General features: G+C 38.7%; 1 protein-coding gene across 2 annotated transcripts; it reads right to left on the bottom strand.

Annotated features, from left to right (window-relative positions):
- Positions 1-428: 428 nt before the first annotated feature.
- On the bottom strand, positions 429-18,951 carry BEND3 (BEN domain containing 3). 2 transcript variants are annotated; one of them, XM_014964715.1, is made up of 5 exons: positions 18,288-18,951; positions 14,426-14,535; positions 9,654-9,698; positions 8,964-9,187; positions 429-3,915 (listed from the first exon to the last, which is right to left on the bottom strand). In XM_014964715.1, the coding sequence occupies exons 3-5, from the start codon at positions 9,685-9,687 to the stop codon at positions 1,660-1,662; spliced, it is 2,514 nt and encodes an 837-aa protein (XP_014820201.1). In that variant the 5' UTR covers positions 9,688-9,698; positions 14,426-14,535; positions 18,288-18,951; the 3' UTR covers positions 429-1,659. The 2 variants fall into 2 exon arrangements, with proteins under 2 accessions (XP_014820201.1, XP_014820202.1); XM_014964716.1 differs by lacking the exons at positions 8,964-9,187; positions 18,288-18,951 and having other exon boundaries at positions 14,426-15,475.
- Positions 18,952-19,444: the final 493 nt, after the last annotated feature.

The raw sequence follows: 19,444 nt of genomic DNA, 5'->3' as shown, positions 1-19,444 counted from the left end.
ACTGGAACTGACTTAAAATTTGATACTATGACCCATCTAAGTAGAAAACAAAAAAGGACCACAGAGAACATCAACAATCGCTCCAAGGTTTTCCAGCAATGGTCAGTAAGTGACCACTCTCTACTGCCTTAAAAATCTGACTCTCTTCCCACCATTTCTATCAGTATTAAAAGAAAAAAGAAAAAAAAAAAAAAAAAAAAAAAAAAAAAAAAAAAAAAAAAAAAAAAAAAAAAAAAAAAAAAAAAAAAAAAAAAAAAAAAAAAAAAAAAAAAAAAAAAAAAAAAAAAAAAAAAAAAAAAAAAAAAAAAAAAAAAAAAAAAAAAAAAAAAAAAAAAAAAAAAAAAAAAAAAAAAAAAAAAAAAAAAGAGGAAAACTAGTTTTAAAGCAGCACTCTCCAGTGACAAATCATACAGCAAATTCACATTGGGTTTGTTACACTTGAATGTATTAATGATGCAAACCTGACTGTATGAACCAAAGTTATACATACACAGTTAAGTCTCCAAATAGCTACTAATTACACAAAATCAATTTGGCAAAGTGAGAGAGTTCAGTATCCCCACACCTGAAATATCCAGATGGTGCTGCATTCACACAAAGAATAAGTTACATTACCACAGCTCATAACGTGGGGACCCTGAAACACTTAACTCCATCACAGATCTTTGCACATACTTTTTACATATGCAATTCAGTATGAATACTGGAAACCTTTGGAATCACGATTTTGATAGAAAATAAGGTCTAAATTTTTTTTAAGTTCTTGTTTCGTGTCTTTTTGTTGTCTTTGTTATTTTACAAATTGAGTGGCAAGTAGGTGATGGCAAGACATTCCACAGCTATAGGCTTGGGTCTGCTCTACTGGCTTTATTCAGACAAGCCATCCTCACTCACGCCAGCAGTGACATGGGACAAAACAAAAACCAGAACTCACAGGGGCAGGATCAAGTTTGTGGTGCCCATATAAAAAAAAAAACAAACAAAAACATTCACATTGTGTCGATGCTCACATCTCAGTTCTTCAACAATACATTCTTGGTTTCAGAAATAAAAACCAGGTAACACTCAAAAATGCAAATGACACTATTCTGACCTATTCTTTGACACAGTGTTATTATTTTCAGTATCTCTGTATCATCAAGAACAAAAACAAATGCGAAGCTGCAATTACTGTAGAAGCGAAGTCTAATATTCCAATGATTTCCAATGAACGTGGCACTTTCCAATTTAAATTAAGTTTAAATTCCAAACTCCGAATTAGCTAACGGGACTGTTCATAAGGGTTTAATGAAAAACTGCCCCTGAAGAGCACAATCATTTAAAAAAAAAAATTCTTTATTATTAGAAAGTGATAAAAAGGAAGATGCAGAAATGGGGAGTGGAGTAATACAGTTTCAATACATCTATTTGCACCAGTGAAAATCATGCTTGTAGCAAGCTGTTGGTAGCTCTGTCACCGATGGCTGAGGGTCTCTGCCCATGTACACATGTAGTCAGCCACTTCCCACTGCTGCGCTGCCCACATTGACGCAACACACACGCTAAAACACAACCAGCTTTGTGCCTGACTCTCCTGGATGCTGAGCACTCCCAGCTCCCGACAGGCCCCTCAGTCTCAACCAAAGCATAATCCTGACAATAATTTAGTGGTCAAAAGTCTTAGGAATTTTTTGCTTTCTTTGCTTTTTTCAGTATATCACACTTTTTTCTGTTAGGGCGCCGGCATCTTTCATCAATGCTGGGTATACATTCATAATGCCACACTTCTTCCATTTTCTCCACGGGGTAAACTGCCTCCACGTAATGACGGATCAGTCTCAGCCTGATAGGATCCAGCTGTTTTTTGTTACAAGCACCTGAATGGTTGTACTGCAGTCTGAGATTCTCCGGAGTAAAGAGTTCGGGAAAGAGCCTCACGAGGAGCCTGGCAGCAAAGTTGCCGACCGACAGGCTCTGCTGCACTATCTCTCTTACCTCCTTATCAGACAGCAAATACAAAGAAGGCACGGGGAAGTCTGGATTAGGAACAACGAGTTCATCGAGTGGTATCTTGCAAAAATCCTTGCTGCTTCTCTCCGGCGGCAGCGGCGGCCCTTCGAATTCTTCTCGAAACCTCTCGGGGTTTATTGCATAGCTGAGGAATTCCCTCCGGTCGGGCCCCGGCACGTGGATTTTCCGTTGCTGTTGGTACGTGCGCCTTTGCTCCGTGTCTCTTCGCCGACACCTCTCGTCAAGCTTCCCAACAAACTCCAACGTCCACACTCTGTCGTTCTTCGCTCTGGGGTACAGTATCTGCACATAATGTCGAATTAATTTAATTCTAGTGGGGTCCAGCTGTTTCTTGCCTAAAGATCCACTACAGTTGTATTGCTTCCGTAAGTTTTCATGAGTAAACAGTTCAGGAAATAAGAGAACAAGCAATCGAGAGGCAAAGTTGCCTATGGAAAGACTGCTTTCATATATGCTTTTAATCTGTTCTTTGTTCAACAGGTAATCTGGGACAGGGACATCAAAATCGGGAGGGGGAAAGTCAAGTTTGTCAAAGTCTATAGGTACGAGCCAAATTTTTTTTGAGCGTCTGCCGGGTTTTTCATATTCAAAACTGTCTTCCACTTTTATGATTGATACATCATCCGGTAAACTAGAAGAATCGTAACAGTCATCTCTCATCTGTTCACATTCACTTCCATCCATGTATGTGTTTTCAAGCTCATCGTTTATTCGCTGCACACATTGCTGCAACCAGGCTTCTTCTTCTTGCACATCTGGGAAGTAAATTTCAGTGTACCTACGGATTATTTGGAGCCGATGAGGATCCAGCAGTTGTTTTCCAGAGTCTCCAAAGCAGCTATACCTTTCAGCTAATTTTCTGTGGTCAAAGAGTTCCGGAAACAACCTGTGTAACAGAAAAACAGAAAATTCCCCTGGAGAAGAAGCTTCATCTAAAAATTCATTGAGATCCTGAGCATCCAGCATGTAATCTGAGGCAATGGCACTACTCCTGTCCAAGGACAAAGCTTCCTCCTGCTCTTTATCCTCCATAAAATGAGAGGATTCGACCTGCTCGGTCTCATAAAAACTGGACGATTGCACGTTCTGCTGACTGTTTTCCATTTCCCTTTGAGCCCAAAACCTATTGAAAAAATCATTGACTTGAGGCAAACACTCCACCTGCCACACAGCTGTATTCTTCACAGAAGGATAACAAACTTCCACGTAGTTGCGGATGAGCTGCAGATGAAGAGATTCAAGTTTCCTTTTGTTGAGAAAGCCGCACGCGCTGCAGCTTCTGCTGAACTCATCATCGCTGAAGAGCTCCGGGAAGAGCTGCACCAGCAAGCGGCACGCGAGGTCTCCACCTGACGTGCTCTGATCCATGATCTGTTTGAGCTCCGCAGAAGTCAGCTGGTACTCGGGGGGAGGCCTGAAGTCTGCAACCGACTCTGCCGGGCTGACTTGCTTTTTAATTCTGCTGACCTCCAGAGACAACAGGTCAACTTTACTGTGAAGCTGAGTCATGTTGGTATTGAGGGTGTTGAGCGTGTAAAACATTTTCTGTATCAAAGAATAAATATTTGGGTCAGAATCTGCGGTGGCCGCTGTTACGGCAATGGCTGCCGCCGAGTCCCTTTTGCGTTGATCGTTCAAAGTCCGGAGATGCGAGGGACTGCTGGGGTTGATTTTTTCAAACAGCTCGTAAGAAGCAAACTGCTCGGCTCCTGGCGGGTTCTTCTTCTCCGTGATTTTGTGTGAGATGCCATAGAGAGGTTTTTTGTAAGATGGAGTGGTTATGTCACTGAAGGATTCTTCTTCACACAGCCACGTTACGTTAGGATTCTTGTTCTTGTTTGGCTGCTCTGCATTTACCTGAGTGGGTGAGCCAGTGTCTCTGTTCTTCATGTTGGAAAGGGGGCCCTTTGAATGAATAAATACTGTATTAGTTAAGACTGTCTTAAAAACATTAGCTATAAATACATGCCTCTTAAGCAGGCAGTTACATAAATATGCAAAGTCAAATTTTCTCCAGAGGACTTAGTTGTGTTAAATACATCAAAATTAATAAATTCAGTAGGAAAAATAAAAATGCAGAAAAAAAAAATTTAGTTTTTTTGTTTTGTTTTGGCTCATGGCTTTCTCCATGAAAGAGAAATGCAATAATAATCCTTGGTATTCTTTACCCACAGAGCTCTAAATACTCTCCCAAATTAAGTATCAATATGCTTCACCTTGCGTCTGAGGATCTTGGGCTGTAGGGAATTTGGGTGGCAACAAGTCAGCAACAGAGCCAAGAATAGAATCTAGATTTTCTGCCTCCTAGTCCTGTGACCTTGCCACTGCTTCCAACGACTGCATTTAATGTTCCAGCACTCTCTTTAGGTTAGCTTTTGAAAATACCACAAAGGTGATTAGACACCAAAAATTATGCTTATTCTCTTTTTTTCTGATATGAAAAATTTATATAGTTTCTTTTTTTTTTCTTATAATGGTGTACAGCCCCTAAACAAGTTCTAAGAATGACTGCAATTTTAAAAGAAGTATTCTATTTAAATAATAAAAATCTAAAAACAAAGCAAAAATTACCTTGGTATTTTCTTTTTTAAAATGGAAGCCTAAGATTTCTGTATTTCTGAAAGGCAGGGAAGTCTAGACTCATGGGTTTCTAATTTTCTAAATTATTTCTATGAAAAACAGTGATGAGCTCTTAAGGAATTAATGTTCTCAGTAATGTCTAACTCTTCCTCATTGCTTGAAATTGGGAGCAAGCACTTTCATCAACTCACAGCAAATACACAGAGCTTGACTGGGTTGGGTTTTTGGCAAACACATGGGTATTGCAAATAATTCTTAGGAAGTTAAGCAGATAAAACAGAATCAAAACCCAACATACAGAATTCAAACATGAGAAAACACTCACAGATTTTAGAGAAGACTACTGAAACATTTTGCTTGGCTTGTTTCACAGAACATAATTAGATAAAAAACACAGAATTTGCATTCAATTATTAAAACAAATGGAACACAGGCTTGAGGTCTGAGCTGAGAGCCACAAGCAATTTGCAATTCTAGCGAAGACCCCACTACGTCCTACAGTCAGGAACTTGAATTAAGATTCCTTTCTGAAAAAACAGAACTGTAGCACTCATGAAATTAATCTGGTCCCTATGTGTACTCACACTTGGCATCTGCTTATTGCAGTGACAAAATGAATCTAATTACTTTTTAATTTCTAATGCAATGTATACTCAAAAAAAGGCTCAGAACAAACAAGCTGGTTTCCACTCTGAGTTTAGAAACCAGCAGACTCAATTAAATTGAAGTTGTGTTTCCAAGTTCTGCTCTCATTCACATCATACAACCCTACATATGAAACCTCGTGTTTTCACATCCAAAGCTGTGGATGGCCAGGTGATACAATGCAAGCATAACACAAAGACAATATATTTCACAGCACGCAGAATCTCTAGCTGTAGTGGTGCCTAGGAGACCTGAATTCCAGGTGCATTTAGGAGACTGTCCCTCCAGTCCTACTCATATTAAAGTTAAAAACGAGGAATCAGTGTCCTGGAACACCACCACCTATTAAAGGGTGACTTCACCCCAGCAAACGGTATGCTCTACCCAGACTACATTAGCTCTTTGTGACTTGTAAAATACCAGCACACAAGAGACCAAGCTGTGATCAGACTGCAATGCACGTTGCTCCCACCCAACTGCAGTCCTACACTGGGACTGAAGTGGTCATACACCACCTCTACTCGTCCGTGGAGACACAGAGGTATTTGTGGATGGTAAAAGAGCTCTCACAAATAGACATCACCTGAAAGCAGGTCGTGAAAACCTCCACTGACAATAAACATAGTTCTGCTCCCCAGTCAGGCACCCAGGCTGAAATACAAATTTCTTTTACGATTTTAGATCCAAAGAACAAAACAAAACTGCAATTCTGGAGAATACATTTCTCACAGACACAGTGAGACCTGCTGCCCAAGTACCTAGCTTTTCCATTAACACTCCTGTTTTCAGAGAGCGTTCCAAATATTACTCCACAAACACGGTACGATTCATCCAATTCCTTCTCTACTAAATAGCTTGCCACGGGCCACCAGTCGCCAGTCAGTTCCCATCAGAACTCCTGCTGTGCCTTTTCCCTAATTAATTATATAATAAAACTTGGCAATGTGCGGGTAACTTCTATTAATGAACACCTCACACACACAGAGCCAGGGCAAAGCAATATCAGAATGTGTATTAAACAGCACAAAATCATTGTCTTAAGTATCTTATTGCCCTTTGCCAGCGAGTAGTGAGAAAGCTGGCACTCGGTGTGGGAGGGGGAGAGGTGCCCAGGCTGAGGACTGGAGCAGATCTCTGCTGCCCTTTCACTAATGCACCTCCCAGCCTCTGGATCCGGTTGCGGGACGGATTTGGTTATCTGCATTTCAGAAACACACAGCCAGTGCTCGACTAACAGATGACAACACATTTGGGCCTATTTTAACAATTTTCTATTCTCATTTTCTTTCCTTTTTCTTTTAATTATCTTGCCTTTACACAGTTTTGATCTGGGAACAGCACTATCCACAGCATAAACGTATGGCTTTCCATAAATTCTCCTATTAAACTAATATTTAATCATTTTAATTAGTTTTCTTTAACACTGATCTTTAAACATCAATGTATTTCAGAAAATACTACACCTATTTAAGATGAACAGTTTTAATCAAAAAAACTGTTCAAAAAATAACCAAAGATACTGTTCTATGAGACTCAATGTACATAAGACAGTGCTGCTTTTTATATTACATTTGCACAGCACGTTTTTGTATTACACACATTCTTTGAACATTTGCAAAATTCAGTATTTTGGTAAACATCGACCAACATAAGTAATTGTGAAATAGTCTCTCACTTTATCTCTTGGAGTCCTAAGCCAAGTTTTAAAAGTTGTTTAGTTACTGCTCTGCTCAGTGCTAAAGTCCAGCCAATTTATGTGCTTTATTATTCTTGATAAATAAAGTCTAAATATCTGTAAGAATATAAACATAACATACTAGCATATGAGTAGAGAAGAATAAATATATGAGCAAGAAATATATAAAATTATTCTATCAAACACATGAGAATTTGGAAATGTCTTGCACATAATTTTTTTAAACTTAGAATCTTCTATGTTTTATTTTGGGTTTTTTTTTTTAAAAGGAAATTAGGGAAAATTAATTTCTGGTTATGAAGTGACAATTAGAATTTAAAAAAAAAGAGAAATGTCTTCTGAAAGAAAGACATTTGTAATGTAATCACCAGCCCAATAGTACAGTTATGTAACATAAAAAGTAGAGCTCTACTTATATCATACATAGATGCCTATGTGATGTGTAGTAAATATACTACATGCACAATATTCTCAAAAATAATTAACATTTTGTCCTCTGTTTAAACAGAAACAGTTAATGAACTCATCAACTAAAACAACATATTGGTACTAGAAAAGTAATTAACTTTTAAAATGTTATTAGGATTGAGGACTATTTCTGGTTGGTTATTTAACTAAACATGCTGATTCATTGGGGTCAGTCCAGAATGAATTTTCATCATTGTTACTGGGTCACTTTCTGATATTATAAGTTCAAACATAATTCAGTTCAAATAAATTTAAAAATTTATTACAGGCAAACAGCAAACAGTAAAATCCAAAGCAAGCACAGTTCAGAGACCATTATGAAGCTCTTTTAAGAATCTGAATGTAAGTAAGTAAAACAATTGTAAAAAGAAAAAGAGAAAGGAAAAGAAAGAAACCATGTGATAAGATTAAAACCTACCTACCACAGGCATTCAGGGAAAAAAAAAACAGCCCCGAGAAGTCAGAGAGATGACAGTCAAGAAAAAGAAATATGAAGAGCTATGGCTAGAAAGGAGACACGAAATGCACAAATACAACACGGAATAACTGGCTAGGTAGCAGAACAGCAGAAAAGGATATGTGCGTTAGAGTAGGTCATAAACTAAATATAACCCAGGGCCTGAAGTTATTCAAAAGAGGATAAATTTGAATCTAGGTTATTTTAATAAAGTGCTGAGTGTGAAAAACAGGAGGTCATTATCCTGCTCTACAGTGTGTTAGAAGAGATGTGACTATCCAGCACTGGACATTACCCTTTCAGGAATTTCAAAGAGAGCAACAAAAATATAAGGTGATACGTGAAGAAGAGCTGAAGAAACAGAATTTTAGCCTTGGAAAGGAAGGGCTGAAGGTGGACAACATCACACCAATTTTCCCATGTGCAGAAGACTTTTCTATGAAAAGATGATCATTACCCTCCCTACTGAAAAGAAACTTGCTCAGTTTCAGCAAAGATTAATGAAAATCCCCAATTGCTAGAGAGGTGAAACACTAGAACAGGATAACTGAAGAGACTGGGAATCTCCTTTACCAGCTGGGCAAACATCTGGATTGTTAGAAGTGGGGTGCTGCACCAGAAGCTGTAATACATTCTGCTCTTGACATGCTGAAGTCTTCTGCATCCCTGCATTTTTATCTTTCAAGTAATATGCAAATTTCTACTTGTCTCACTGGCATCAAAATCTGTGTTGCGGAAGAATTACAGCCCTGATTCTACCACTGAGGATCCAGCTGAAGGACTGTGTGACATGAGAGGGACTGTACTCAGAGTCATGCTCGGTTAATCCAAATCACTACCAGCTCCTATGTTCTCTGACAAACAACAAAAATATACTCCACATGAATAAATTAACCTATATGTGTATTTCATAGATACGATCACATTATTTGAGGAAATACCCAGACAAGTAACGTATGCAAACTGGGTTAAGATTAGCCATATCTGACTCAAATTTGTTACTAATGCAAATCTAGTTAACTGACTTGCATTTTGCCTATAGCAGCAGTGAATTTAGCCTGTGAAATATGAACAGTAAAATTGCACAGTCATGTATAGAGAAGTCACCTCTTGTGTAAAGCGTCTTTTCTTCACACTGGGTAAGACATCTTGTTGGCTCCCTGAACCATCACACCCAAGTGAGGTCTGTTTCCGTTTGTTGGAATCCTGTAGGCAAGTAACTGCGCCATCCAGTGAGTGTTTCTCAGCAGATCTGGATGTTACTGAGCAGTCTAGAGCTTCATCTTCATTTTCTGTTTCTACTTTCACAATATTTTTTTTAGGAATTTTTACTGGAAAAAGAGAAGGTTTAGAAAGATAAAGCACTCTCTCCAGAAAACCATGACACCCTTAATATAATCTTTTGTAATTTGTTTTTTCTTTTTTATGAAAATGTGTTTTGAAGAATATAATATTTTATGACTTGTACAGTAAGTGTATGCTGAGGCCACCCCAAGTCAAGTTTTTAATACACTAGGAATGATTCAGTCATTCAATACATGACAGTTTCTTCCCCAAAGAAGAATCTAGAGTATAAACAAATAAAGTTACAGTAGGAAGATTTTTTTCAAGGGGAAGGAAGGATGTAGAGCAGAAAATAAAATTAATAACAAAGGTAACGGTGTGTTTCAGATAGCTTTCAAAAAACTATTAATGTAATCTGACTTGATCCAAGTGTACTCTTTATCAGACTACAAAGGCTATCATTCAGCAAATATTTTTGCCTGATCATAGATTACACAAAGTATAATATTTTACCTTCATCATCTTCAGTGATTTCAGCTGAATTCATCTTCTATTTCACTAGAGAACAAAAAAAAAAAAAATCAGCATCTTCTGTAATCAGGAAATATCTACATCTATTTTTATAATTACTTTCAATCTAGAACCACTGGGCATCAACAGCCCAAAGATCATTTCCAATCTGTAAATTTGTAGAACCTAGCTATTTTCAATAAACGTCATGGCCCTCTATAGACCTGCATACGACAGCTAGGAATGCATCTGAAACAATGTGTCTTGTTCTGGCATGGAAAAAATTAAAATTCATTTTAACCTTCTCTATAAATTATCTTGCTGCTACATAAACTGTATTAAACTCACCACCCTGTACCAAGTCACTACTTCTTATTACAGTCAAATCTTTTTATATTGTCATTGTGGGTGATCCAAAGTCATCACAGAAGGAAAACCCATCATAAACTGGAATATACACGCTGGAGCATGTTTTCATTTAGAAATCTTTGCTCTTTTGATATGGACTGCATCAATTCAAGGAGAGCAATCTGTAAATCTACGGTAACTATTTTTTTCCTAACTGTCAGCCTCTAAATAATGTAAAGAACGCTTTTGAAAGGAAAAACAAAAATTTGTATTATTCTAGCATTATTTCTCACATGAAAGACTCAGTTGTATTTCTGTTTCCTTGAAAACTAATTTTGCAAGTTGCTTAGGGGCAAACATCAATCTGTGGACATATTCCTAAAAGATATTCTAAATATTTTGGAGATCTACAAAGCAAACAACCTAATGGGATCTCACTGACCGTTACAGGGCACACAGCTGCAAACTGACACTCTCAAATGGTAAGCTGGTGACTGGTAAACGTGTCACACACCGCTCGTGTTCATCTACACGCAGCATTATGTTTACACGGGCCCAGAATATCATTGCTCTACATTTTCTACAGTTACGTTCTTCTTCCAAATAGTTTTCTTTCAACTGCTCCTGCCTGTCCTTTAGCCAAGGTCTGAAATCAAGGCAGGCTTCTCTCTGGCTGGAGCAAGTGAATAAATCAACCTGTCAATCAAAAGTGTACTTACAGCCCAGCAGTGGGAATTGTAACGAAATTAAAAGAGATTAGGAAAGAAGGAGAGAGGGAATCTGTTTTGGAGGGAGAAAAAGGTCTCTATCTTACTTTCTAATACTGTGCAATAGAATTATTTTTTTAAATCTCAAAATATTGTTAAAAAACTCTGCAAACACTCGAATACTGTGTAGTTATGAGTTTTTCTTCATCAGTAACTGGTGGCTGCTAATGGTAAGATCCCATTCAGAGTAAGATTTTGTACAAATACACTACAATGGGTAGCGCACACACCCAAACAAAAGATGCATGAAGTTATAAAATCAGCTCACACTACTCTAGAACCCAAAATATCCTTTGGTGTGCTGATCTTCAACACAGCCCCTATATACAGCCTTATAAAGGGCATCCTTAAGAGAATAACATGAGATTGCCTTCATCATCATGTCACCAGAAAAAAGTCTCTCTCAGTTGGAAGTAGAGCTACTACAAATCCCTTAGATATCTACCCTTTTACCCACCACAATCCCCTACTTCAAGACTTGCATCTATTAATTGATCCACGTTTAAATTATGCCAGCTTATAGTCACTTCACTTGAACTTTTGCAAACTCTGTCGAGATATAACAGCAGAAATAGGTTGCCCAGAGAGGTGGTAGATGCCCCATCCCCAGCAACATTCAAGGTCAGGTTGGACAGGGCTCTGAGCAACCTGATCTAGTTCAAAACGTCCCTGCTCATTGCAGGGGGGTTGTACTAGATGACCTTTAAAGGTCCCTTCCAGCCCAAAATATTCTATGATTCTATGATAACAGCGTGAAACGTAAGTGGCCCACACCTACTTCTAAACTATCTGATAAGTATTGACCCTCACCAGTGCTTAAGTGTTATTATTTCAACATCATTCATTAATTTAGAAACAGTCACTGCAACTCTTTATGAAAAATCCTAAGACAGTGTACTGAGCAAAGCGCCATCAAAAAGCTTAAGAAAAGCAGACAGTACTACATGTTCTTATTTTGCCCTGATATCCCAGATATCAGGGCAAAAAACTGAATTGACATTCAGTTTCCAGATCTTTCTTATGCTTTTCCACACTGCACTAGGCTTAGCTCTGAGGGATGTGGTACAAGACCAATGTGTGCCAGTGTTCAAGAAATGTGACACAGAGTCTTTTTGTGAGGGCTGGAGGTAACAGTAAGCTAATCAGCCAATCCCACTACAGGATATTCTGTAATGGAAATCAAAATGGTTTTCCAGATAATCCTAGATTTGCTCTATTAGATCAAAATGCTAAAAGGATGGTCAACACAGAGTCAGAAGGGAAGAATACAAAGGTGGCAGCAGGGAGGAATGACACAAAATATTTAGGAGGGGATATGGGGAATTATATTTTCCTTCTGACTCCTGCTACTACCGCTATTCACATGGGAAGAATGCTTTAGGAGAATTCCTCTGAGAGAATACAAGACAACTGGAAGGAGAAGATAAATGAGGATCTCAATAGCTACTCTTTAAAACTGGAAAAAGTGAAAAGTAAAGCAGTGTTTTAGTTCCTTTCTAAAGGACACACCAGCAGGAAGACCAAAGCTATCCTAAACTCAGGTCAAATAATATTAAGCCAAAACACTTTCACATATTTGAAGTAAAGCACTAATACTTATTTTGAAAAATTGTTTTGTTTTTTTTTTTCAAACCTGCCAGAATACACTTAAAAGTGAATAGTCAAAAGAGCATCAGAATCGGTGGGTCCTGGGAATACTGGGTTTCATATTTGAACTATTTGGTGCCAAACAGAGCAGAAGCTCCAACCCAGCTTTGGGAAGCCCTAGTAATAGCTCTCTTAATATCTGGTTTCCTATCATCTTTGTGCGATTTGCCAGAACTTTGGTATTACGAGGCAATGAAGCACATATAACAGCTTCTGTCAAGAGACAGGAGTCAACTGTCCCCCTGATTTCCTGCCTCATAGTCCCACCCACTCTCTTGGTCAAGCATGGGTGCCAACCTTAAGTGAGCTCTTCCAGCTTGATAAAACTGCCAGAAAACAATTCACTTCTTTCTTTGCCAGGTTACTTTTCTTCTAATTCAGAGGCAAAGGGTAACGCAAGTAATCAGTCCCAGCTCAGGAGCACGCACAAGGTTTGGAACAGAAAGGAAAGATTAAAAATCTCTTATACCAGCAAGCCACTGGCTTGGTTCAACCACTTCATAAAACTCCCCTTACCATCTATTTGCATGACCATCTCGCTTCAAATTTCGGTAGTAACAGACTCACAAGTGAGTAGTGAATGGACACAGAGATATCAACAGAGCAATTGCATCATTGCTTCCATAGGAAATTAGAGCCTATGGGAAGGGGAAAGTCTGCGTATGTGTGTGTGCGTATGCCTGTCTATGTAAAGTTAACAATGATTTCGTTGGCTGTTTAAAGTATGCTAAAGATATAACATGTCAGATTCTTTAAAATACTGTTTGCAGTAAACCAGTACTTATGAATAGCAATTATTGCCTCCATAGAAAAGGCAGTAGTGTCAAAATCTGTTTTGAGGCAGCATTCTGGCTTAGATTGTGAGAACAAACAAAGCCAGAGAAAAAACAGACCTAAAAGAACTTGGGACAAAGTAGCGCAAAGAGCAATCAAGTAAGAAATCCATCCCGTTAAGTAAACACCTGACAGTTGTTCTTTGTCATGTTGAGTATACAAACATATTTCATTCTTACCTTATAAGGTCTTTTTTTCAAAAGAGAAGATAAATAGATGTATCATCCTTAGCCTAAGGCTGACTCAGTGCTCTCTACAGGACAGCAGTCAGCTGGTTCACCCTGCACTGAAATTGGGAGCCCGGGTCTGCAGCGGTGACGGGCAGAGCAAGCAGCACTGATAGATTTAACTTGCTGGGATACAGATGGATGCTGCAGCACATCCTACTTTCTGGTGAAAAGAGGATCTGGAAGGAGGATTCCAAAATATAGCAAACACCTACAACAGCAACTACGTCAATAGCCAGATCCTGATCCTAATGAAGTCAATTGCCACAGCAGCATAAGCACTGTATCCCTAAATTTCAGTTGAAACTTTGGGTATTTCCACCTGAACTGGCCAAAAAATCATGCTTTACAAACTGTGAACATAAACCTTAAACTTAAAATTTTAGGATTTTGCTTGTAAATATTTTAATTTGTAAACCAAGTTATTTTAGAAGCATTTTCTCTGGCTTGTTTTGGTTTCTGTCTTGTGCAAAAAGTTAAATTCCAAAGAATGGCTGAATAGTTTAGAAATACATAACAGAACAGGCACACAATACAGCTTCTCTATGCTTATAATAAAACATGGGTAAAACACTCAGAAAGAACAATCCTGATTATGGATCCTACAGCTCTGAATACTAAAAAATGAAGCAAATAGCTAATACTCTCACTTTCTCTTCAAAGGAGATTCTGCTTTTGATTAATGGCAGCTTGCTTCTAGTACAGTCATTAGCTAAACTTATCTAATGTAGGATAAACAGGAAGACGTGTAGCACTTGGGACAAATTCAAGAATCAAGGAAGAAGAAGTAAGCAGACCCCATCCTCACAATGCAAACAATAAATCATTAGATTTTACTGCCTACATCTCATCTACTGAGAACAGTCTTCTTGAAAACAGCATGTAGTTTAAAATGTCTATGTAATCAATGTGTCAAAATAAACACCTTGCTGACGAATCAGCATATACTCACCTTCCCATCTAAACTGCCTTGATAGCTACTAGTGCTGGTACTGTACAGACACTTGTGCTGAGCCACTGCTAGGTGTCACGCAAGGGAGCCTGTGGGATGCCAGCACTCACCTGGGAAGACACAAACATTCCTTTTTGGCTCAGTCCTCCAGACTCACCCACACATCCTGACGCTTCCGAAACAGTTTAAAAAGATCAACCAAAAAAAGACAGTTTTCTGCGGGTTATTAAAAATTTGTTCTTCTAAGGGAAGTGAATAAAACCACCTACATTCGCAATCATGCAAGTGACAATACTATTCTTTTTAAACTAATGTACAATGAGAATATTTGCAGAGAATGGATGCGATATATAGCTTTGTGTCCTCTTTTAAGTTAAGCTACTTCGAATAAATTCAATATGCATTACAGTCTAACTGTAGACACCAATCTAAGTGTGTTTGCTTTGTAGTCTTGAGATTTGCAGCAAGATCCAGAAATTCCACTCGGCTACCAGCTAAACTTGTAGGTGACTATAAATTCTGGATACTGAGTTTCTGGTGGACTGCACAGAGAAAACTTTTTAAGCCGGGCTGGGACTGCTGCACTAAGAACTCCTCTGCATCTGCAACTCTCCTCTGCTGGCTCCTGTTCAACACCCATTTTCAGAACACGCTCAGTACTTTGGGACTTTCATAGAGGACAGTCATAAATAAGTGCAGGGTATTTCACTTACCAATGACACAGTGCTTAGATAGGTACTTGGGGGCCAGAAAACCTGTTTTTCTTTCTTTCTTTTTTTTTTTCTCCCCACTTTCCCTGCTCTGGATTTTGCAGCATAGACAAGAATCTAGGTCCCCAAATTCTACAAGAGTGATCTAATCACCAGGTTATGGCGTGCTGGAGGGCAGGTGGGAAGAGGAGTGGTGGGGCCAGGGCATGAGGGGACAAGGAGAGAAGGGGAGGGTCCCAGCACACCTTGCCTGTCACTATTCCTGCCCACAGATCCTGCTCTCCCTTCTCATCAGCTTAGACAAGGAACCAGACAACTCAATGAAGGGACTCTACACTCCCTGCTTCCATCAGTATCACTTAGACACACGCCTCTATTCAGAAGACTCATCGGGTTATTGTACCATTGCAACATTTTGCTAACAATATTCAACATTGAAATAGTATTAACCAGCTAACAGGGAAGCTCAGTGCATAGCATAAGTCTGCGAGTTTCAAAGCACAGAAAAATACCTTAAAACACGAGGTTTCGGAGCGTTTTTCTGTGCACCTAGTACCAACTACCACCCTGGTGTTGCTTTTGCAAGTAGAGCAAAAAATGCGATCTATTTATCAAAAATGTGCCTACCTGAAATACGCACAGAAGTCTTAAGATTTAAAGAATTTAGGTACGAAAGATTTCATGAATAACAGAGCAAATTGAGAATTTTACTCTAAATGTATTTCAGTCTCATATCATCTAGTATAATGAAGAATGCTACTTAAAAGTAGCATAAAAGTGTAACTACCTAGTTATTAATATATAAATCAGAATTGTATCTTAAGCCCAAGTTAAACCTTGCCATGATGTGCATTCTCCTGCTCCTGTTTACCACCTAACAATTACTCGTGTTGGCCTTGGAGGACACTTTCCCTACCTTTTATGATCGTCATGATTGTAAAACTGCAATGCAAAGAGAAAAGATCTTGCTGATAACGTAACATTCAAGGCGGGTCTCTGCCTTTGCAAACATTCCTAAAGAAAGCCTGATTGATGACTTTCAAGTTCTGATTTAAAGAGAAAAATAACAAAAAACAACAACAAAAAACCATCAAAGAAAAAAGTCTACCAGAAAAAAAAAAAGATACTGTTGTTCTGCTGTTTATAACTAAACAGTATAACTCTTTACTCCTCAAACTCCCGTACCTAATGTAATAAGTTCTGAAAATTGAAAAAAAAAGCACAAAAACCATGTAGAAAGGTATAAAAGTGCACAAATGCTGTATGTAGAAAGCAATTTTGATTTCATAACACCTGTTAATTATAATTACAAATGTAAATGAATCATTATATTAACTAATGCACTCAAATATAATAAGAATGCCTGTTATCAGTTTTATAGAAGTTTGCTATTTTTAATCTAAATGTTTGCATAACACTGTACTGTTCAGTTCATTAACGCATGGTAAATGTAGGTGTTGCTTCTGGAATGCACACCATCCCACTAAATATTTTAGCATTTTCATGTAGGCTGGCAGGAATGTCTCTAATTCTGTATTATCAATTATAAGAATGTTATTAAAAATACAGGGTTCTAGGCATTGTATATTATGAGATATTTATTCCTTTTCAAACCTCACGGTGGTACATTGCTTCATATATAAAACTCAGAGGCTTCGATGAAAAGTATTCTACTTGAGTGTCATTTCCTTCTGAAGCGGTCATTTGTCCTCCACATTTTGGTCAAAAGATGAGATACATGTGTTTGCTAGTAACATTAAATGTGTCTTTAGTAGCATATGCGGAATAAGCTGCTCAATTTCCTTGCTTTCAGCATACAGTGTGAAAGATACAACACCCCTCCTAAAGCACAGGTACCGTAGCAAAGTTAAATAAATGATAGAAATACCAAAAGAGCTTATATTCTAAGGAGTTAACGCTGGCTAAATTTCACAAGATCTGTACATTGAACTGCCATTCATCAGTCAAAAGTAGCACCTCCTCTTACACACGCCCTCCTGTAACAGGACTTTCTCACAAAATGACAATGGCATTATGCTACGTAGCCAGAGTTTAGTTTATCCAGAGCCAACCAAAACTATTGTATATATATATTCATCCTCAGCAAGGGACAATTATTATTCAATCTAGTAGTTAAGACACTCACTGGACAGTCAAATGCCTGAGGTCCCACTCCCCATCTCTGGCTCTGTATTTCATATGAAGCACGCACTGGATAAAGCACAGAAAGGAGCTCATGCTTCCCAAGGGGAGCCCACAGCCTGGAAAGCAGGAGTGGGTAGGTGGAAGCAGTCCTGTCCCGCACAGCAAGTGAGCGGGGGGCTGCTCCAACCACCCGCTGACAGCATGAAATACCGTCCCTCCTGACGTTTGAGGAGAACGATTCCTGCGCAAGGCTATGAAATAAGGAGAGCAAACACCCCTTCTCCACCCGCAGCCCTGCAGTCCCAGCAGGAGGCAGGAGGGAAGGCGGGTGCCTCTGCGCAGGCTGCCCAGGAGCTGCCTCCTGCCCGGGGTGCGTGGCGCTTCCCAGGCTCTCTCTGGAAAAGCTCTCCCGCTGGGCTGCAGCAGCAAACCTACAGAAAGGACAAAGAGTTCTGGGTTCTGCTTTGGGAGCCAAGTAATCTGCGTCTTTCACTTCCTGGCTGTAGCACTGGGTTCAATAATTTCAATATCGCAATTATCCTCGGGGTACATTTGATTCCTCCAATTTGTAAAAAACAATGCAACTCAAATTCAATTCAACTGAATTACACATAAATACCACTCCAAAACTGAGCCGTAAAATGTACTTCTTAGAGGTGATGTTTGCATTCTGTTGAGTTCCATGGACTAGTGATTTGCAGAAATGTGACATGGTCTTCTCAAAAAATCAACACAATGCAAATTTTTTTTCTGGACTTTTTGGCATTTTCATAAATATTTTTATTTTCTATTTAAGCATCTTTCTGCTGCTGAAAAACTCATCACCACACTTACTGGTATGATGCCCAGAATAAGCAAACAACTGGGAAGGGTCACTGCCAGTCTATTGCCTGAAACAAGGTAACTTACTAATGTTACAAATTACACCTAAAAACATTAGAACAGACAGAAACTGGGGGTGGGGGGCAAGGGGGAAGGAGGAAATCCGTATTGTTTGATTTATCCACCTGACCACATTGAGTTAGGTTTCCTCATAACTTGTGACTTCTCTAAGGAAAAATTTTGAAGAGGCTTGGGAAGTTTCTTGAAAAGGCAGCAGGTTCAAGAAGTCTGATACCTGAAACCACCTTAATTAAAAAGAAATAGATAATTGATTTCAAATTGACTACCGATCTCAAAGAAACTATGAAATAAGAATGTTGCTTCAGTTAACTGAGCAATGAGCAAAATGTGAGTAGGTAATATAAAGAATCCTAAAATCAGCTGTTTTCTATTTTATCAATTTTGAGATAGTAGGGGGCTGCTAGTGACCCAAGAGTTTTTGAGTAAAATTTCTTTTTGATACCCAGTATGGATATGTGAAATATCAAATACCTTAGAAACCAGTATTCCAACGTTACAATCATGTTCCGGCTATAAATACATGTAAAACAAGCCTAAAATTATGGGAAAAAAAATATTTTTAAAAGAACCAGCAGACGTTGCTGAAAGCATTACCCTTATGGACAATAAAATCCCTATACTTAACATAGTTTGAAAACCTCCTCTGCTGCCCTGTGGAGGAGGACAGGAAGCCTCAAGTCTCCACTGAAGCCAGCCTGCAACGAGGGCATTTTGCCAATAGGTCTTACAGGGCATGTTCTCAATTTGGGTCTTTTTTTAAAATTATTATTTCATTTTACTTATATTTGCAGATGCAGTTTAAATAAGTAATAATTAAAAAAACTATTGAAATAACTCTTCTGAGTTTTCCCATAAGTTGCCTAAAGCTGAAGTTTTCTCAACCTGCCCCCCTTACTTTATCAAACACTGATTTAATCTTGCACTGGTCAGCAAAACACTAACCTAGTTTATTTCTAGAGTGAATGCATCAATTTCGTTTTGCTTCAATTAGGCGGTTCCCCCCTCCCAACCATTAGAAACAACATTTTGTTTTCCTGGGTGCTTTATCCTCTCTCCCCTCATTCTCTGTTTTTGTTTTAAAACACCGTTCCAGCTGAACTTTGCACAGACATGGTAAAAAATCTCCTCCAAACTGCAAACAACTTTCCTTTCTCTTTACCCCCCGGACTCACCCAAACTGTGAGAATACTCAGCAAACACAAGCAGCGTGGTTGCTCCAATGCTGAGTTTGATTTAACGGGAGAGAGGAGGAAAGCGAATC

The sequence above is a fragment of the Calidris pugnax genome, unplaced genomic scaffold, assembly GCF_001431845.1.
Source record: "Calidris pugnax isolate Ruff unplaced genomic scaffold, ASM143184v1 scaffold219, whole genome shotgun sequence".
NCBI lineage: Eukaryota > Metazoa > Chordata > Aves > Charadriiformes > Scolopacidae > Calidris > Calidris pugnax.
The sequence above is the reverse complement of the archived record's forward strand: the minus strand, read 5'-3'. Positions and strand labels throughout refer to the sequence as shown.